The sequence below is a fragment of the Lolium rigidum genome, chromosome 1 (assembly GCF_022539505.1).
Source record: "Lolium rigidum isolate FL_2022 chromosome 1, APGP_CSIRO_Lrig_0.1, whole genome shotgun sequence".
Classification (NCBI taxonomy): Eukaryota; Viridiplantae; Streptophyta; class Magnoliopsida; order Poales; family Poaceae; genus Lolium; species Lolium rigidum.
This window is the reverse complement of record NC_061508.1, coordinates 141,274,222-141,295,849: the sequence shown is the minus strand read 5'-3', so window position 1 is coordinate 141,295,849 and position 21,628 is coordinate 141,274,222. Positions and strand designations below refer to the sequence as shown.

The 21,628-nt window shown below is 46.9% G+C and overlaps 1 protein-coding gene and 2 long non-coding RNA genes across 4 annotated transcripts; all 3 read left to right on the top strand.

Moving 5' to 3' along the window:
- The first annotated feature begins 353 nt into the window (after window positions 1-353).
- Window positions 354-3,903, top strand: LOC124681452 (30S ribosomal protein S17, chloroplastic-like). Its single transcript, XM_047216395.1, has 2 exons — window positions 354-532; window positions 3,635-3,903. Exons 1-2 carry the CDS (start codon window positions 371-373, stop codon window positions 3,791-3,793), a joined length of 321 nt encoding a protein of 106 aa, XP_047072351.1. The 5' UTR covers window positions 354-370; the 3' UTR covers window positions 3,794-3,903.
- Window positions 3,904-7,228: 3,325 nt separating this feature from the next.
- On the top strand, window positions 7,229-15,667 carry LOC124681548. Of its 2 annotated transcripts, XR_006995961.1 has the most exons (4): window positions 7,247-7,303; window positions 7,417-7,519; window positions 7,639-7,839; window positions 14,917-15,667. It is a non-coding gene; the product is annotated as an uncharacterized LOC124681548 (long non-coding RNA). The 2 variants fall into 2 exon arrangements; XR_006995935.1 differs by having other exon boundaries at window positions 7,229-7,519.
- A 20-nt stretch (window positions 15,668-15,687) lies between these two features.
- Window positions 15,688-16,369, top strand: LOC124681650. Its single transcript, XR_006995997.1, has 2 exons — window positions 15,688-16,004; window positions 16,089-16,369. It is a non-coding gene; the product is annotated as an uncharacterized LOC124681650 (long non-coding RNA).
- Window positions 16,370-21,628: the final 5,259 nt, after the last annotated feature.

Genomic DNA, 21,628 nt, shown 5'->3' with positions numbered 1-21,628 from the left:
AATAATCTAAGTACTAGTACAACTACAGTGGGGAAATAATCATCCCTGCGAGCTAGGAAGCGGAGTTGTGGGCCCTCCTAAATCTGACGCGAACAAGCTCGATCGGACGGCCACCAATACAGGTTTCTCAAACCCGAGCTAAACCCTTCCCGTCGCTGGCCGGCCTGCCCGGCACCAACCGCGAACCGCCGCCACGTCCCCTTTCGCATCACAGTGAGAAGCTAACTAGGGTTTCCAATCTCGCCCCACGCGCCAACTCGCCGCCGCCGCCGCCGCCGCCGCCGCCGCCGCCGCCGCCAATCCTGAACGGCGCAGGCCCGCCGCGCAGCGCCCGATCCGCCACTTGAGGGACTCGATCTTGCGGGGCGAGATGAAGCCTGTGGTCGGGATCGTGGTCTCGAACAAGATGCAGAAGTCGGTGGTGGTGGCGGTTGACCGCCTCTTCCACAACAAGGTGTACAACCGCTACGTCAAGCGCACCTCCAAGTTCATGGCGCACGACGAGGCCGACGACTGCAACATCGGGGACAGGGTAAGTAACCGCCTGCTCCTTCGCCCCCCCCCCTCCCCTCTGTGAACTGTGATGCTGCATTTGATTAGGTTGTTGCTTATGAATCCTTCTGATTTTCCTATGGCTACTCATTTCCGTATCACGATCCATTTCCGAGGTCCTCCGATTGAGGTTCAGGTTCAAGTTCAGAGGGCCTGTTTGAACGATGGGGTAGGGGTGTGTATTCGACTACTTAGAATTTAGTTCATATCTAATGTTCGATTATTTAATGGTGCTGATGGTAAACTATTGTGCTCTTAGTTGGACCTATGTTTTATACATAAAGACATTATGAAAGCAGTTTCAGTGTTCGTGTCTACTCAACTGCCGTAAATCTTAGAAAATCCTGGCAGTTAAGTTGGCTGCTTAGTAGTTTCTCAACCATTTCTATTATATATTGTATTCTTGATGACTGCTTAAAGAGGGGGCTAAAATATGAAAGCAGTTTTGCTTTTTTGTGTTTACTCTACTGATATAAATTTTAGGGAATCCTGCCAATTAAGCTGGCTGCTTAGTAGTCGTCAAGTACTTCTAGTATAATCTTGACTGTTATATTCTCTTTGTTGAACCTATGGTTCATATGTACTTGCTAAAAAATGAAAGCAGCTTTAGTATTCGTGTCTACTCTACTGTTATTTATTTCGGAAAATCCTGAGAGTTAAGCTGTCTTATTAGCAGTTGTCAACTATCTCTAGTATACTTTTACAGTCAATAGATCAGTTGGGCCTCAGGGCTGCTTGTAATGCTCTCCAGGCTGGTTATCTATGTGGTCGTCAAAACAGCTGAAAAAACAGGGCTAGTGCTATCTGAGGGTTGATGTACTTATTGTTGAGTACGGCTCGACAGTTGCCTTGTATTATGTAGTCTGCAGTTCGCCCCTCCCCCTGTTAACTGCGATGCTGCATTTGATCAGGCTATTGAATGTCTGATTTTTCTGTCACTACGCATTTTTGTATCACAATTCATTTCAGCATCCTCCGATTAAGGTTCAGGTTTATGTTCTGAGGGCCTGTTTGAACGATTTGGTAGGGGATTGAATTCAACTTCTTAAGATTTTGTTCAAATTTAATGATTGATTACTGGTAACTTTATGTGCTCTTGATTGGAGCTATGGTTCATACGTAAAGAGCTAATACGAAAGCAGTTTCGGTGTTCGTCTCTACTATACTGTTGTAAATTTTAGAAAACCCTGCCAGTTAAGCTTGCTGGTTCGTAGTTTCTCAATTATCTCAATTATACGGTATGTTCCTGACTTTTATATGCTCTTTGTTGGACCTATGGTTCATACTTAAAGATGGGCTCAAAATATGGAAGCTGTTTTGGTGTTTGTGTCTACTCTAATGTTATAAATTCTAAGAAATCCTGCCAGTCGAGATGTCTGCTTAGTAGTTTTGGCTGTTGACAGAGGTTTGTCTTGAGATTGTGACCATATTGTTACTGGGGATTACAGTTGATCTTGTATGGTTAATATCCATCCTTCTCCCCTCCATCTTTGGTCTGAACAAGTTCCAGATGGTAGAAATCACTTATTGCGTAAACTTTCTGAAGTGTATTAGTAGAACTTTTTTGAACTCAAAATTGTAAACAGTACTATTATCTACTTTTGATGTCAATACGACTAGATTCTAGAGTACTATATTGTTGGCAATCTTTCAGTTTAACTGTTGGATAGTCAAGCAACATATTCTCTTGTACCTTTTGGAATTTTGAGGCCCATTGAAGGAACATAGCTCATTTATTACCAGCACATTACCAGCTTTTTAGTCCTACACATCAATCAATACAAGGTTTTCGACATGTCACGGGATTGCAGTACTGTCTTCTATTTCTAGACTTTAATCTGTGATATTATCTTATTATGAGCTGAAGCAAGCTTGGTTGAGCAGTTTATTTATATTCAATAAATTAAAAGGTAAAGCTTTCTGGAGCTCCAAGTCCAAATAAGATAAATCTGGTTGACTCTTTTAGCTTGTAAACTGAAGTTTCAATAAGCTATAGTTAGCTTGTTAGTGAAACCCAGTCTAGGCTTTGTGATATTTGAAGTAAACAATATCCCCCCCTGAACATATGTGTAATGACGGTGGATGTTCTAGTAATGACAATTTTTCTCCATCGTGATATTCTAGGATACCATGCGTTTTGGCACCCAAACTTCTATGTATGTAAGGAATGTCTGATAGACAATCCTATGTGAATGATATTGCCATAATGTTAGCATGCGATCTGTTAAATTTTTTGCTTTATGCAAAAGTGAATAACAATGTAATTGGTAGTACACAACCTATATCAAAATGTGTTGGGCAGGACACCATCTCTAAGTAGAACTTGTGCAGAACGTCTATTTTGCAATCTCATCTCGCACTGCACCAACTGAACAATCTGGCCTGGTAAGATCTAACTTGCTCGCAAGTGGCCCCAGTTACAGTCGACGCAGTTGACCTGCTGGCCACCTCCATTGGTCTGATGTGTCTTGCATTGCCACGTCTATAGTGCACAAGTTTGAAGCCATCCGGTCATATTGATCGACCAAATAGAGCCCCTAAATCCTTGTGCACGTCTAATCCCTAGAAATTGCCCTGGTCCAATTGTTTACTGGAACAAAACACAGAAATGAGGCCGAGCTGTATCCAAGCAGGTCTGACTGGACAAGGAGTTTAGGCAGCTGCAGAGTGAACTCTAATAAAGTAACATGGTCTTATTTGAAAAGATTGCTTAGACCTTTTTTTAGGGAATAGATTGCTTAGACCTGGTACATTTGTAAAGGTGGTGACTGTGCAATTTGCTTACTATACTATTTTTGTTTTAAGTAGCCAGAGATCCACATCGCAGAGGAGCTTGGCTCAATAAAGAAGTTTGTGTGACTGTCTATAAAAGGTTACTGAAATGGCTGATGTACGGTTGCTCTATCAAATCTATAACGAGTTTGCAATGTTTTGTGCTGTGATATATTCTATTTATCAGCTTACTGGGGACTAGTGTGTTCTTCTTGTACTATTATTCATTAAAGGTGCAATATAGACTACAACATTTTCCTTCTCCGAAGATACCTCTTTTTTTAATAATGGCTGGATGATATCTTTTCAGGTTAAGCTGGATCCCTGTAGGCCCCTGAGCAAAAATAAGCATTGGATTGTTGCTGAGGTTCTTCGCAGAGCTAAGATGTATGTTCCGCCACCTGCAGGAACCGCTTCCGGCCCTCGTGCTGCCACAGCTCAACAAGCTGCTACCAAGTCATCTGCTTGAAGATCCTCTTAGGCAAACACACATCTGTCCTTCAAAATGTCTGTTCTTTTCCTTGTGGATGCAGTCGCTGGTCTGAACTCCAATTGGTAGGGGCAGGAATAATCTGGCGGCTGTCCTTTTTGTTTTGTTTAATTTAGTTTAATTCTATATCATTGAGCATGCCCATGGCTAGGGGCCAGTGAAGATGTAATTAACAGCATTAACAGAACCAGTGGGTTCATGTCAATGATGATACTGCTTCACTTAATCCCTCGTTGCTGGTAATCTTTCTCTGTTTGCATGTACTGTTGGTAGTTTCATCTTTGTGCCCTATTGTGTTGATTCTGGTAATCAGAACGGCGTGGCATGCAAGGAGTACTTTTTCTCGAAAGTTTGTTGGTAGGGAAGTTGTAAAATAGTTCCATGCCGGTATAACCAGAGCATAGAACCATGTCACTGATCTATATAAATGGTTGTTTTATAGTGCTCATATTATCGTCGTGCTCAGCCTATCAGTTTTTTTGCGTGCCATCCAAGATTTGGTGATCGGAAGAACTATGGTCTTGAAATTACGTTGGATCGTGTATCTTCAGCTTTGCCGTAAGAGTTCCATACATCAAATCAATCTTTATATACATGCTGAATTATTCATCCGCGTAAATAACTACTATACTAAGAGCGATCAACTTCAATTTTTCTTAGATTTTTGGATTTTTTTTGGTGTGCCTCTCTTTTTGACACTTGTATTAATGTAATCTGTTATTATTTGATGTGCACATCTGGGGTTGTCTTGGAATTTATGAATGGTTGATTCATGTTGTCTTGGTCCCGAAGTGATGGTTTCCTTTTTTTTTGGCGTGGGTACAGCAGTTTTGTTTCCTGATGCATTGGTGGGTCCCATTACCATGTGCTGCAGCGGTGCAAAAACAACACGTTACCTAAGGACATCTCCAGCGACGCGACGCAAACTAACGCTGAGCGACCGTTTGCGTCTGCCAGACTGAAAAATGCGTCTGGTACCACCTCCATGGGGGCGACGAAAAGTGACCGGGCCGTCCACGGCGACGCAAACCTGGCCCAAATATGCGCCTCGGCGGACGCGCAAAATGTCCGCTCGCATCTGGCGGACGTTTCGTCTGGCCCGCCTGGCAGTGACCAAGCGTCGATGCGTCTTCTCCGCCAGTACTGGCGCCGAGGCGTCGCTCTGCGGCCGCGTAAATGGCGATGCCTTGCGTGGCGTGCGGCCGTCGCCTACCTCTGCGCATGAAGTAATGGCGATGCCACGCGTGCCGTGGCCGTCGCCCTGCCTCCGATCTATATAAACAGGGGCGCGAGCATCTCATCTCCTCTCCACAAAACCATAGCCGCCGCACAACCTCCACCGTAGCGTCGCTGCCGCTCAGACTCCACCGGAGCTACCATAAGCAGCGCCGGCCGCGGCCAGGCTGCCGCGCCTCCACCTCCACCTCCTCTGGCCTCGAGCTTCGACGAGGAGTTCGACTCCGACGACAACACCGATCTCCTCGACCCGGTCAGGGACGCCGAGGCCCTGGCTGAAGCAGAAAAGGAAGCAGAGGGGGAGCGGGCGTCCCATGCGGCGATCGACGCCGAGCTGGAACAACGCAGGGTGGCGGCCGCCGCAGCCGCAGAGGACTCCGACTCCGACATATCATGGTCTTTCGATGATCCTGATGCGCCAACCCCGGAGGAGATGGCGGCGAAACAGAGAGCTATAGTCGAGTCCTTCGAGACACTCAAGGACGACGCCGCCAACGCGAGGCTACAACAGTGCTTGCAAGAGGACGCGGCGGCGCACCGAGCCCTAGCGGCCGCACGGGAGGCGGCGGAGAAGCAGCGAGGGAGCGACACAACGACGGGGCCGACCCGTCAGGCAGCATGTAGTCTAGGGTTCTAGAACTACTTTGTATAGATTCTATGCTTTCAAAAGTACTACTTTATTTGCTTTCAAATATGTTGGAAATCTAAAAATAGATCATCCCGGTGGGAGCACACCCAGACGTAAACGGACGCCGAACAAAATATATCCGCAGGCGACGCAAACGGATCTCGCTCGCGACCACTTTTGGACATCCAAAATGCGTCGTGGAGTTGGAGATGACCTAAATAGCTCTTCACATTGTCAAAGCGGTGCGGTCCTGCCCCACTATCCACACGATAGCTTTCCAGAGTTGTCTCCCCAATAACGCCTCCATTTAATAAACGCCTCTCACCTCTTCCTCCCGAAAGATCGAGTGGGCGGCCCCATCATCTTCATCCACCGCTTGGTTCTATTTTGCCTAATCCAATCGCTTTGACGGAGCTGCCAGGGAGAGCAAATCCCCAACGCCTCTCCCGCTATCGCCCGACCTACCTCCAGCTCTCCTCCTACCACTCCTTGTCCGCCTCTCCACCGCATCACTGGGTGGCGTGGTTCCTGCCAGGGCAGCAGCCTCAGCGGGGACGGCAGCATGCGGCGGCCTCGGGGCGGAGCACGCGCGGGCCAGGGACGGCGACCGACGGGCGGGGCAGGTGCGTGCCGGCGGCGACGCCCTTGGGACGGAGAAGGCACGGTCCTGGGACGATGTTGGGGCGGCGGCAGCGATCTTTGGGCAGAGCACGCGCGGGCTGGCGGCGGCCACGTTGGGGTGGAGCAGGCAGGGACCTGCGGCGGCCCCGTCGGAGTTGAGCAAGCAAGCAAACAGAGGCGTCCGACGCGGATTACGGGAGCCGGTCGTGGTCGTCGCCCCTGGTGCGTTGGTCGCTGCCGCTTCACGCCATGGAGGTTGCCACAAGTGTACACACGGCGGTGCCCTCTACAGGTTAGATGTAGGTTGCCTCTTCTTTTCTTCTCCGATGGGTGACATCTCCTTTTTCTAATTTTTCCCTTCTACCATGATTCGGATGCGTACAGCAGGCAACCCGCGCCTCCTCGGCCCCGCGGCGGACTCAGCCCTCTCGGTTCCCCGGCGGCCGGAGCGTCTTCCGATGCCCTGCAGCCGGCACGTCCGTGACAGCCGACGGCTCCTCGCCTCCCAGACCGCTGGGTGTCCTCTGATGCGCGGCGGCCGGTGTCTTCTCTGATGTGCGACGTACGCTACGTCCTTGGCTCCCCGGCGGTTAGAGCTTCATCTGATGCGCGGCGGCCGATGCCTCCTTGGCTCCCCGGTGGCCGGTTACTTCTTCATGGCGAGCTGCAGCTGCAGTGATTGCCGGCGTGTCTGGACTCTACAGCAAGCGGTAGCGGAAGATGGCTCTACATCGGCGAAGAGGAGGGGCGCGAGGTTGACAGCTGTGACGGAGTGGACAACATGACCGTGTGCTCACCGGTGACATAGTCGGCGGTAAGAGCAATAGTGGCGGCAGCACTTCGACGCTTTGCAACTGTGGTTCTCCTCCGATACCTGCATTATCTCTCCCTATGAATCCCCCTTGCAGGCCCTCTCCCCTCGTGATTTCTCTATGGCAAATATTGTTCTCCTCTTCTTCCCTGAATCAGGCGATGTCTGCAGGCCAGACTCCACTATAGAGCAAGTAAGATTTCTAACCTCTGGTTCAGATTTTAATCTAAGTTGCATATACATATTCTTGGAGATGAATTCGTGTTATGGGTGCGTATACAACTTTTAAAATTTATATCCAATTAGATCCTTGATATTCAAGCTAAGCGGTCAATTTTGAGATGGTATATGTAAGACCTACTGCGAGGCCAAGATCCAACACAGAAAAAGAACTGCAAAGACAACCATGGTAAGGACAACAAAAAAAAAAATTTATCCAAGAATGCTTAACCTTCCCTTCAGTTTGTAGTTTTTTCCTCTGCACATTGGGCAGCTGATGAAGTAATCTTCTGATATGTTGAATCGTAGGTATAAATTATCTGGATTGATAGGGATTGCTACATGGACCGTAAATAAGGTGAAGGTATAATGCATAAAGATTGGGAAACAAACCTCTTGGATTTGGTTGAGAAATATTATCTATAATTTCAAAAGATGGGATTGAAATCTGTAGCTGAGTCATCATTTGCTTACTCTTGGATGCGTTCGCTTCTCAGATTTCATGCACAGGTAAAATTTGGTTTCAGATAACCAGATTTCTCTCATAGACCTCTTCTAGGTGCTGAAGACATACTAATATGTTCTGCACCGATCATAGCTGTTAAAGAATTTGGTTTGCTCTATAGAATAAATTTTCACGTGAAGAGATATCTTGCCTGTAGGTCAACCACCAAAACCAAACTACTAAATTTGTTTCTGAGATTTTATCCTAGATTATCATATATCTATGCCACTAGAACCTCCTTATTTAATTTGCATCTTAGACTTCCATACCTAAAACAAAATCAAACGTTTCTCATATTTGAGGATGTCATATAGCATGCTCCGAGGTATTCCATACCTAAAACAAAATCAAACGTTTCTCATATTTGAGGATGTCATATAGCATGCTCCGAGGTATAGTGGTATGGTTAGTAAATGTATGGTTACTGTACATTGCCATAGATGAATATTCACCCTGATTTACACTGGCACAATTTGGTTGTTTAAGCACAACAAGTGGTATGGCATCTACACTCTTTTCTTCGTACAACAAAGTCTTCTGGATAATTCTAGGTAAATCCTTAGAAGCCTTGTTCTTATATGTGTGAGTGTAGATAGTGTTATGCTATACCAGGTTCAGATTAAGATTAGTCTGATGCAAAAGACTGTAGACATACTTACAAATTATACCCTATATAAAAGGAGGACAATTTAGCGCTCCCTAATTGATCGGGGCACTGTAGATTAAGAAATTTTCATGGGTTAAGTTTCTTCCTTGAGCGACACGTGCACCGTCATTTTTTCTTAAACCTTCTGTGATTTTTTCTTCTTTTTTCTTCAAGAGGTTGGGCAACCGGCTACCGGCGGCAATCGATTTGTAGCATTTACTGTTAACAGTTTCACAATCTACCAATTAATTCCTTTTTTAACCGGTTCCTATGGCTTTACCACGCTCTCCACGCGATCAAAGCGGCGAGTCTTTACCCCACTATACGGTCAAAGCGGTGCTCCAGTTTGTCTCCCGAAACATCTGATGATATCTTCCTTTCTCTTCCACTAGCCTCCGCGTGTGTGCCCATGCCTGATGCCTGCCCATGGCTGGAGTGGAGCTGCTCTAAAATCTCCTCCAGTTCCCCGTAGCAGTCGGCCTCTCCCCAGCCCCGGCGGCCACCCGTTCCCACGCCGGCGTCCACCTTCCCTTTCTCTTTCTATTTCTCTATCGATGTGGCCTCCCCATCTGATGACGCGGACTCCTCCTCCCGGCTGATGCGCTGGTAAAACTGCGAGTCTTTCCCCGGAGATGGCGGTGGTAGCGCCTTCCCCGTCGTCCCAGCCGGCGACTATGTCGGTGGAGTCGTCTCGCCTCCATCAGGGCGGCCCAGCCCCAGCAACGGCGCCTTCTCAGGCTCTCGGTGTCTCTTCTCCAGCAGCATCATCCCCATGGCGCCGGTCATGGCATGCTCGCACTCCAGGGCGACGCGGACAAGGCCCGACGGCCCGTGGCCATCTCGCACACAAGCGTCTCGGTGGCCGTCATGAGTTTGAGGAGAAACAGCGCGCTGGTCCGTCTAGAATGTCTGCTGCAAGTTGTCGCCCTGGTGGCCATACGGCGTGATGGTGAGACACTGCCGAGGCGCATCTGCCGGTGCCGACCGCAGACATGCCACTGCGTCTGGACCTTCCTCCCCTACTGCTGCGCCGGGGGAAACGAAGTCCTCCATCCACCGTGACCAAATCGGCGTGCAGGTCAGTTTTCTCTTGCCATCACATTGTCGGTGCATCCCGCGCCATGTTTCTTCTTTACGGTGTAGTTCGCAAAGGATTGGGTGAAAGGTTTCACATATGCAGCTGTTGTGTTTCTCTAATTTTATTTACCGAAACCATGTTGCTGCATATTTTTTTGCAGGTTCTGTTTTTTTTCCTCAAATTGATGTGGTGCTAGATTATTTGGCTGATGTAAGGAAACAAATGAGATTTCATTTGGTGTAATTGCTGGAGAAGCAGTGTCAGTATCCAATCTAGGGATGGATGCAGGTAATCATTCTTTCAGTTATCGAATTTATCTACAGTCCTGTGTGAATCGAGTAATTTCCGTGTGATTGTAAGTGGAGGCAGATAGTACATGTTATTTTTCAGTTACCTCCAGAAAACATCCTCTACATTTTGCTTACATATCGTGGCATGCGCTATGTTTCCATTTTCCAGGAACACGACTTGACAAAAGGACCAGAGTGCTTTCAAACTTATCTGATCTCCATTAAGTAGTCAAAATCTTATTGCTTCATGTTTTCAAAGGAAGCTGGATAGAAAGCTCCACCTATTATTTATCTTCTGCTGTATTTATTCTCTGAGAAGAGAAAACCATACGTGCTCAATCACATACAGCAGTACAATAATATTTCAGTGTTTGGGGGTATAGTTGCATGTTTTGATCACTTACATAAGAGAATGGTGGTTGTCTTCGTGTTGCACTTCTCCTCAGTTACAGTTACTAGATTGAACGACAATGACTGCTATATATCTAGGGATTTTTTTTTGGGATGAGTTAGTGTACACCTGTTTTCCCCTTTATCCCTTCCTATTATTTATTGGAAATTTTCACAAAGCAACTGAGGAGATCATTATTGGCAACTCACAATACAGAAACTACACATTATTAAATATTACTGAAAATAAAATTCTCATGAGATTTATCTACACTATCAAGCCCCTTTTATTGCTTCAGAAGGCAAGTGAAAATTGCTTTACAGGTTTGTAAACAGTGAAGCTAGAACAACAGTAAATGATTTTTTTTTGCGTCACCTCTGATCTTGCCTTAAGGGCATTATATACCTGTAGTGTACATAATGGTTAGGAAGTAAGACTTGGACAAAAGGTAGCAACATGGGGTGAGCACGTAAGGTCGTGTCAGGGATGATATTGATATCAGATTCAGTGGCCAGGGGAAAGACAATACAATAGTTGATCTTTCAGTCTAGCAGAAGATGGACATAACACAATACATGGACATACATAGCTGGTCATTCATTAACATGAATGATGGTTTATTGTTGAGTTATTACTTACTACAGCAGCGTCCTCATTGAGTTATTATACCGCATTAGTTCTATTATTCCAGCATGTTCCTCTCAATGACATAATTTACATTAGCATGTGTATGCGCTCGAAAGGAGCATGAGCTCTAGCCAAACATAATAGACATTAAAATAGTTATGCAAGCTGAGAACTTACTTAGTTGATTGCTTTTTGTTGTTATTGTACATTAATTGCATGGTAGTCATTTAAATCATTTTTTTGCACACAGATAATTAGGAATTCTACTATATCACTACTGTTCCCTTCTAATGAAAGCTGAGATACACCACTTGTTTATTAGTTTCTCATGATCCACCCATTTCTGGCTCTTTCACTCGGTGGTAAGAATTTTAAACTAGAAACCATGTTCTTCCATGCCAGTCCTGCAGCTTCCAAGTGTATCACTTACTAGCACATCATGTTTGCCATAATTGCACTCACTGCCTCTTATCTAGGCCTATGAAGCTTCCTTTCCTTTTTATGGCAAGTGCGTTGGTTGATTCAAGTTATTTTAACCCGCTCTAAAAAGGCCTTGGTGATATATAAAAAAGCCTCGGCATGCAGATTAGTTCACTCATGAGATTTCTCTACGTATGACTCCTACATATGTCCTGTTATGTTCTTGATTCACCTCACCATATTTTTTCATCCATTGATTAGAAGTTTATCCTTCATCAGCAAATATTGCTTTTTCATTTGGGACTTATAGGTTCTCTATTATCACAGGTGATCAACACCCCACCATCCATAGTTCGGAGAAAGCTGAATTCAGTGAAATTGATCAGGAATGGCCATATCATTTACTTTGTTTTCCTTATCAGTTATCAGATTTTGAACGTACTTGCATTGATATGCAGAAGATATGCCCTGCAGTTCAAAGCCTCAGGTCAGGGTCGATTTTTTCTTCTTCTGTGATTCGTGGTGCTAATTTGTGGATTTTTTTCATCTAATAATGATCTGCTGTGTATTACAAACATAAAGTAGGCTTAATCACCTTTGCAATTTCAATATCTTTATCATTATTAATGTAGTATTAATTCAAAAAGAACTTACTCTATTAAGATTGGTACCGCAGGCCGCAGCTATATCATGAATGGTTGGTGAATTTTAAGCTCCATATGAACTGAATTGTGTTTCAATATTTAATAGTGTTGGTTCATTACTATGAGTACGGAAATTTGACAGTGTAGAATTAAGGATTACCCGGTGGTGCATAACATTGTTCTTTGATTAACGTGTTAAGCCACCAGTCATGTCTGTTTGTAAAATATGTTAACTGTAGACACATCTGTATCTCCTCTCTTTAATTTCAGGAATCACTTTAATTTGAACTTATGCTACTTAAAAATTAAGCTACAGTTTCTCTTCGCTATTGTCTTCGCCACTGTGTAGGGTAATTAAAAGTGCAACTTATTAGCTTTGTTTAACATAAACTGCACATATGTAGCTACTTCTACATTTCCTCATGTACTTTAAGTTTCCGCATATTATATATGTTTTTGTACTGTAAATGTTTTACTTCTCAATTTAAATCTCTTTTTAAAGTTGTGAGGCCATTTCAACTTGCAGGTTTTAGCTCATTTAGTAACTGATCTTCTTTCTGTCTCATTTGGAAATGATTATCATCAAGGTAAGACTATAATCCATAGCTATAGTAAGTTTTTTTCAGAAGCTAGCTTCAGTAAGTTCCGCACTGTTAATTAAGCAATTATGGTTCGTAAATGTTCTTCCTATTACTAATGAATCGCGAACTAGGTTCCTGGATTTTGATATGTGCCTGCCTGCCTTCTTGCCACGGTTTTCCTTTCTATTTTGCGAATTGTTGATGACCTAATTGGCATCCTGTCACCTCCTGGAGCCCTGGACTCAACATGGATCGATCTGGGCAGTAGTCGGGAGCTTCTCCAAGACTTCTGATTCCTATATACCAGAATAGCGAGTATGGTTTTTTTATTATGGACCTCTGCAACACATAATAATGTTTTGTGGAGACTGCTGTTGTTACCTGTTATGAAATGGTTGTACAAAAATCGTTTCACTCGCAACATACTTCTCTAGGAGGTGATGTTCTAAGGCCAGGACGGAATCGTCAGAGAAATAGTTAGTGCTGGCTTTAAAAAAATTAAAGAGATGTTCTTCTGAATTAATTGCCCTCCAGGTATGTTATGAACCCCTTAGTATTCTATTTGTTATTCGCTCACTTTCTTCACTCAGTGAATCGCCATACAAGAAACATAACTTTGTTAGGAATTGTTGATGCCACCTTTAAGAAAAACAGACATTTATTTTGTTCTCATTACTTGATGATCTCAACTAGGGAGTTGTGTTTCATGGCACTACAATATACCATTTTTTTTATTATACCTGTATACTCTTCGCAATAAATTCCAAGTCGGTAGTTAAGAGTAATTTTATGTTTTGGTCTGACAAGTGACAAGTAACCAGCGAAACAATGGCTTGATAACATTTTCTCAAAACTGTAGGAGCGTGGACATTAAATTTAGAAGTTCTGATCTCAGGTAAGGTGAGTCAAAACTCACCCGTGCTGTGGGGCCTGCTGACTTTATTGGTTTCACTGTAAGGTTCAGGTTTTTACTCTCATCTGGCAGAACAAATTGAAGATTGAGCCTTAAGCAAGCCTCAATACAGTTTTCCAACTGCAATGAACTACCAGCCAAATACCTATCCCGTTGGGTATCCCACTAGAGAACAACGAGGCAGCAGCACAAGGCCCAGACGGAGACATCGCCAGCTGACAGAGCCTCGGGTCCCCGCCGACAACCTTGAAGCAGCTGAAAGCGCAGACGGAGACAGCGACGCGGACCTTTTCGACGAGCAGCTGGAGCCTTTAGGTCCTCTCCGACGATCCTGCACTCCTGCAGCAGCGGAAGGCAGGGACGTGACCACGACACTAATTTCTTCGTCGTCGACAAGCACCAGACCGCCTGCGACGAGCCGACGAGCCTGCAGATGGCGAAACGACTTCTCGACGAGCAGCCAGAGCCTCAAATCCCCTCCCACCATCTTGCGGCAGCAGAAGACAGAGACAGTATGGCGGAGCGTGTCGACCAAACTAGGTAGGGCCAATTTCATCAGCCCATGAGATAGGATGGGCCAATATTGTAATATGTAGATATATTTTGATTTTTTATGGTCTCAATCTAATGTTTGAAAGAGAAATTGAGTTGGGAAGACTGGGCCACAGCCAAGGATGGCCTCCATGACGCGCCGCCCCTGACAGTAGGCATGGCGCTGATTTCTTCATTCTCATCGGCAAGAGGCCGAAGCACCAGGTGCCTGCGCCGAGCCCGCAAGTTTTGCCTTCAATCTCAACCTCCACGCGGAGGCACCTGCACCAAGCAAGAACACCATCTTCGAGAGCAAGCCGAGTCTCCAGCTCCCCTGCGCCGACCGCCCGACCCTGCATAGCCTGCCTCGCCTTTCTGCTTACTAAACCAGTGAAAAGATGAATCGGTGGTGCCTAGCCTTCCCCAGAAGAACATGTACCAGTACCTGCCCTGGCAAACCAGTAGAAAGATGTATATGGCTTCTCAAAGCAAACGATCATATGTGCATTCCAAAAATAATTCGCACTATGTATATGCATGGCAAAAGATCAACACCACGGGCGCGGCGTGTCGCCGCGCCTACGCATCCTAGTCTATCGTTAATGCTTAGTGTTATTTATTATTTTCTCGGTGCTGCCTGCTTCTCTGCTCCATTCGCTGCTTATTTATTATCTTTATTTGCCATGCTAGCACAAAGATGTAGTATCTGGCTGGAAAAAATTGTGCAGGCATCCACATATGGTTCTTAGACTTATTTAGGTCAGGTAAAACTCCTTTTGGCATATGATGTGCAGGCAAAAGCTATTCATTTGGTGTTTCACTGGCAGACATGTCAATTGCTATATTTTCATATTATATACGGCCATTAATGTGAAAATTGGAGGGTAGGTTCAACCTTTTCTTCCTATTCCCTCGGTATGATACTAATTTGTTCTCATTGGTTGATTTTTCAACTTAGCAGCGCATCAAAGCTATGAAAAGAAGGCATGGCAGGGTCTCCACAGGACAACCATTGTCGAATGCATCTTGCATCCGGTATCTCCTCCCTTTGCTATTTCTGTATTAATTGATTTATTTGTTCCTGTTCGATTGGGGTCTTTCTCACTGATTCGTCAGTTTTGTTTCCATATGGGTATATGCTTGCGTATGGCCTTGACAAGAACACTAGACTGGTGCATTCTTACAAAAACCCGCCAGAGAATTACTTCGCGTTCCAGTTTCTAGATGTGAACATATTAAAATATCGGATGTGACCATCTCCCTCTCACCGGTTCACTACTTTCCCTCCGGTTCACTACTTCCCTTCATGAACTCTTATTTTTCTAAATCCTTGGATATATGTTGTAAGATCAAACACCCAAAAAAATTGAATCCCAAAAAGTGGGCTTTATTAAAGCATTGATTCATAATAACCTTCTAAATATTCCTAAATCTGAAAATTGTTACTTGAATGAAATTATTAATGTCTTGTTTGTTCATAGATGTCCAAGTGGTACTCATCTTTTGTTTTCTGTTTCTGTCTAGCAGCTAGCTGTTTAATTACTTTTTATGATGCTTTCTCTAATATACAATGGTACACGTTTGGTGTGTGTTTGGCATGTAAAAGGAAGATAAGTCTGTAGCTTGATGATGAGTTTTCAGCTCCCAGTGCAGATTTCTTCAAGTTTGGGGATTTGTAATCACCAGGAGAATAAACCTACTATTCACTTCCGTATGCATGCATCTGCATGCATCTCTGTAGCATATGTTGTTGACTGAATCAAGAAATTTCCTTCTTCATGTCGCATAACAACACTATGAAACCAAGTTGTTTACAGGAGAGCATCATAACTTAGAAAACCTAAAAGATTACTGCTAGCTGCATGATTATCAGAAAAGCCTAACACAAATTCTATCACTTGGGAGGCTTCTCATTGTTTAGCATTGATGTTTAGATCATTGTTAGATGGCTCAACTATTTAGAGTATTGTTTGCTTAGCAGGTTAAACTGATACAGTAAAACACAAACTCTGTCATATGTTTTACAAATGCTGAGCCTGACCAAAATCAGTTGAGTTAGAAGGCATCAACTCTTTCTCTATTAACAACTTTATTTGCTCTAATTGATGATCTATTTTTTCTCGATATCTCAAGGCATGGAAGGCCAAATGATGCCAAAGGAAGTTATGCAGTAATGCTCTCCGTGCCAGTTCGGAAAGTAGCATCAGTTGGCAATTATGGATGTTGTTGTTGCATGTTGTATCAAATTTATTTGTGTGTAGGCAGTAATTTGTCAATGATATCTATGCATTTTCTGTTCTTATATCTTCCACGTACCTCTTATGTAGAGTACCCTTGGGTGAGGATATAGTTGTGGTCTTCCTATTTTTGGTTGAAGTAATGAATTATGAAGAATAAATTTTAAATTTTAAATATTCATTTGTTGTTGTCAGTACCAAACAAATTGTCTCATTTGTCCAGGGAATAGTAAGTTGTCATTACTTGGGTGAGCTTGGGGCTGCTGGTCTACAGTAAGCATCTACCGATGAACCCATCGTCATATTGTTTGTAGTCATGATTTCTTATCAATTCTGAGGTAAACATAATGCACACGCCTTCTGTGTGTCTGTCTGTACGAAACACTTGAGACAGCTATCTTAGATCTGATTTAAGCTGTAGGTAATTCATGTATAAACTCATATTATAGAGATTGTAAAACTCAGCCTCATCCATAGCATCTCATCAATATATAATTCCTATATATCTTTTTTTCACAATGAAGAGCGCCTTCGTTTGCTAGTATACATATATACCAGCTCATTCATCTCCCACCACCTACACACTTACTTATACGATACAATGCATGGCGCTGATCCAAACACATGTAGGCCAGTAAACATCACAGCAAACCATATTTTGTTACTACTACATAAACACAGTATTTCGGTACAGTTGGCGAGCTCACGAGGCTGAAGAACATCAAGAAGGATTACTCTGCTTTCATGGTAGCAACTCGAAGTGTGCAGTAACAATACAGATATGGTAAATTGGTAATGTGTAGTGCCCATGTATTGCTCTTCGACTCCGCGTGCTGATCACGGAAGGTTGAACATGTTGTTTCTTCAATTCTTCTAGTTTAAAAAAGGCCGTGTTGTTTCCTAAACTTGTGTTCGTGGCTTGTAATATGAACTGTTAGTACATAGAGGGGGTAGCATTAACAGGTTTTTGCCCCGTTAGGCCTTGTTCGGTTCCTGTGTAACTAATCCCCCCAGGGAACTAACCCGCCAGGGATTTGGGTGGTCCCCGGACCCTCACCCCGATCCCTTCCAATCCTCCAACCACTTCCACCTCTCTAATCCCTTCCGCTTATCCTGTTCGGTTAGATCCCGTAGTTAGCCGTGAATACAGGGCAGCGCCATTAGCGCCGATAATGGTCTCTGTCGGAGGGGGCGTACGTCGTCCTCGTCGCCGCTGCCTCGAAGTTCTTCCACGCATCGCGCCGCCGCTGCCTCGAAGTTCTTCCATGCGTCGCGCCGCCGCTGTTCACATCTGTGTCACGCAAGAGAAGGTGGAGAGTGCGCCGCCCCCTTGCGCTTCCTTGTCGTTGCTCCGCCGCCCTGCGCCTCCCGGTCGCGCGGAAGAAGGGGATGGATGGGCCGCCGCCGTTCATGCCGTTCACCTCAACGCCGTTGCGCTGTTGCGGTCGCCAGAGAGCGAGACATAAACGCGATGTCGATTGGGGAAGCTTTCCACGGGCTCTGGGTCGATTATTTTTTCCCCCGTGGAATAGAGGGTTTTCGAGGGGATTGGGCCGGGCTGAAATCCCCACGGGGCTTAACCGAACACGAAAAAGTTGCTCGACGGGGATGAATCCCTGCGGGGCAGACCCACGGGGGTTGACGGAGATTCGGCCCCATCCCCGGCCGGGTTGGGACTAACCGAACGAGGGCTTAGGGGTGTTCGTGATCAAGCACTCGCATTGGGTGTCTTGTTAACGTCTCTGGCGTGCTACCTTCATATATAACCATTTCCTCATAAAAGAGTATTCACTATATCAAATCAATCTTCATATATGCTGAATTATTCATCCGGGCAAATGTATACATATACCACCTTATTCATCCTTCACCACCTACACTTATTTATACGATACAGTGCATGGTGGCGATCCTGCATGGTGGAGTACATAACATAGCATATCGGCTCTGTCGGCCGGCAGCGAGCTCACTTGCCATGCCCGCCACCAGCGTAGGAGCCGGCCCTGGACCCCGCGTACGAGCCGGCCCCGGACCCTCCATGCGGACCAGCACCGGACCCTGCGTAGGAGCCTGCTTCGGAGCCGGCGTACGAGCCCGCGCCGGACCCTCCGTTCCCGGCGTTGGAGCCTGCGTACGAGCCGGCGCTTGAACCAGCGTGCGACCCTGCACCGCCGGACCCTGCGTTTGAGCCGGCGCCTGACTCCGCGTAGGAGCCCGCGTTTGACCCTGCCGACGATGAGCCGGACCCTGACCCAGAGCCTGAGTACGACCCGGAGCCGGAGCCGGAGCCTGAGTAAGACCCTGAGCCAGAGCCAGCACCAGAGCCGCCACCTCCGACGCCGACGCCGATCCCCGAGCCTATCCCCACGCCGCCACCCGTGCCGACCCCCAAGCCGCCGCCGGTGCCGACTCCGAGGCCTCCACCGCCACCCCCGCCGAGGTTGAGGCCCAGTCCCAGGTCTTTCCGGGCGGCGCGGCCCTCCGCCGCAAGAGCAAATACAGCCAGAACGGCGGCGCCAAACACAACGGCCTTCATGAAACAAGCCATGGCGCGCATGATGCAGCTACCCTACTCTCAACGGCGCAAGCCGCTACAAGACCGAACCACGCCGCGTATATGTCGTGAAGCTAGCTCGCGAGCTAGCTGCTGCACTTGTTGATTTGATGATCGATGCTGCCTCCAATACTCTGGGAGACTGGGATGATCTGATCGAGATGGGACGGTAGCGCGGCGGCATTTATAGGGTCCAGGGGAGCGACACGGTAGCGCGGCGGGTTAGTGGGGTTTGGACCGGTGGCGCGGGCTCGTGGCTGCGGCCGGCCGGCTAGCTAGTGGAGCAATTCTACCGCGCAGATTGGGGTTGGTGCCGATCGACACCTACGTCCGGGGCTCCGCGCTCGGCTAGCTCTGCACGGGTGCGCGGCGGTCGTGTGCCTCGTAGTCGTAGAGCGCACGAAAGGCGACGTATGCTTGTGGTATGTTCCGTTTTTGGTGTGTTTTTTTTTTTTAAGGGAAGGTCCTTGGCCCAGCTTTATATATAAAGCTCACATGACATAGTAGGGATACAACACACACAACCCAAGCGAATAGTCTGATGCCTTAGTTATTACAAACCACGGATACCAGCCAGTCTATCATGAAGAGAGCATCAAGCGACTACAAGAAAAGCAGAAAGGTGGTGGCCGTCCCTCCCCTGTCCGTCCGCATCATCCACCATCGTCGTCTCGAAGCCGCCGATGAAGTCTCCTAACCTCGTCCAGCGCCGCGTCCAGCAGCGGTAAGTCCCTCGGTCTAACCAGAACCCTCCAGCTCTGCATATGAATAGACATTTTGAAGATGGTGTCAGCCGGATTGTTGATCAGGGATCCCTCTATAGCTAGCTTGTTGCGGATGTTCCAAAGGGCCCAGCACTGAGCCGCGAAGGTAGACCACGCTAACCTACGGAGACGACCCGAAAGGCCATTAACAATGGCAATGAAATCCGCGGCCCCTGCCGGGTTCCAGGAGCAGTGCAGGAGTTCCCTAATTCCTGCCCACATGAATTTTGCGATATGACACTTGAAGAAGATGTGGTCGCAAGTTTCCCATTCCCCACAGAGGGCACAACTGCCGTCGGAGGGGCCCCTCCGCTTCACCAGCTGGTCCCCTGCCGGGAGCCTACCTCTGATGAGCTGCCAAAGGAAGACACGGATCTTAGGCGGCACCCTAGTGCGCCAAACCTCTTTGAAGTGGGCAATTGCCCCACCCTGGGATAGCTTGCAGTACATTGAGTTGGTGGAATATTCCCCGGAAGCCTCCAATGCCCAGCGGACTTCGTCCTCCCCCTCCGAAACAGGGTTAAGATCAAAAATCATGCAAAGGTTCTCCCATTCCACCGTCTCAGCGAGACAGAAGGAGCGTCTGAATCTGATCCGCCAGCCCTCGTTGTTGCGGATGCCTTCCACAGTGGCGAAGTGATTGTCACAGCAAGCGAAGAGCCGCGGGAAGGACAGACGCAAGGGTCCCGTACCCGTCCACCAGTCAAGCCAGAAATAGGTCCGCCTCCCATTGCGCACCTTGTGCCTGGCCCCCATCTTGAAGTACCATTTGATCTTCTGGATGGCATTCCAGAACTGGGAGCCCTTGGTGGGCGCCGCCGGGGAGAACAGGTCGTTGTCGCCCAGGTATTTGGCCCTCAGCAGGTCTGCCCATAGCCCCTCGCTGTTTTGGTAGATCTTCCAAATCCATTTTAGCATGAGAGCGATATTCATGGACTTCGTGTTCAGGATACCCAATCCTCCAAACGCCTTAGGCTTGCACACCGTAGCCCAGTCAACCATGTGGTATTTGTGTTTGGTGCCCACTCCCTCCCAAAAGAAGCGGGAACGATGCCGATTCATGGCCCCATGAGTCGCATCGTGCAAGAGGTAAAGCCCCATTGCGAACAACGGCAGGCTAGAGAGGCAAGAATTGGTAAGTTCGAGCCTCCCAGCGGAGGAGAGGAACAATCCTTGCCAAGGTTCCACCCTGTGGCCAACCTTCTCAGTGAGGAAATACCAGTCCGCCACTGAGAGGGGTCTGTCGCTAACAGGAAGGCCAAGGTACGTAAACGGCAAGCTCCCTAGCTTGCAGTTAAGGGCATCGGCTACCCTCAGCCGTTCCCGGTCGGTGACCCCAGTCACAACCACTTCGCTCTTCGCAAAGTTGATCTTGAGCCCTGACATGTTCTCGAAACAAAGGAGCAGAAGCTTAAGGTTTGCCACGCCGACGTCCGAGGGGTCAAGGAGGATCAGGGTGTCGTCTGCGTATTGGAGGTGGGTAACACCACCCGGAATGAGGTGTGGCACGACCCCCTGGAGGTGCCCCGACTCGCTGGCCCTAGCAATAATGGCCGCTAAAGAGTCCACCATAAAGTCAAAGAGAATCGGGGAGAGAGGGTCCCCTTGTCGCACTCCCCGAGCATTTCGGAAGTATCCACCAATGACACCATTTACATTCACTGCAGTCTGGCCGCCCGAGACCAACTGCAGAAGTCGGTGTACAATCATGGGAGAGAAACCCTTGCGGAGAAGGACCTCCCTCAGGAAGCCCCAACTCACACGGTCAAAGGCCTTCTCAAAGTCAAGCTTGAGGATGATCCCTCGCAGCTTTGGTCTCGGGTGGCCAGACTGCTTGGATGGTTCGAGAAAGGTGATCTAGCTAGTTAGCGCATATCGGACGCGGAAAATTGGTCGCGCGCCCGTTGCGTCTTCCCGCGGATATGAAAATAATTGTTTTTGATCGTGTATCCGTTTGCGTCTAGGTGTGCTCCCAGCGGGAAAATCCATATTATTTTCAACAATATATTTCATTCAAATAAAACACATAATATACTACAAAATAAGAAGGCCTAGGCTACTTGCCGCTCGACAGCCCGCCACGTTAGTTGCCTCCACAAAAACCAGTCACAGAGTCAC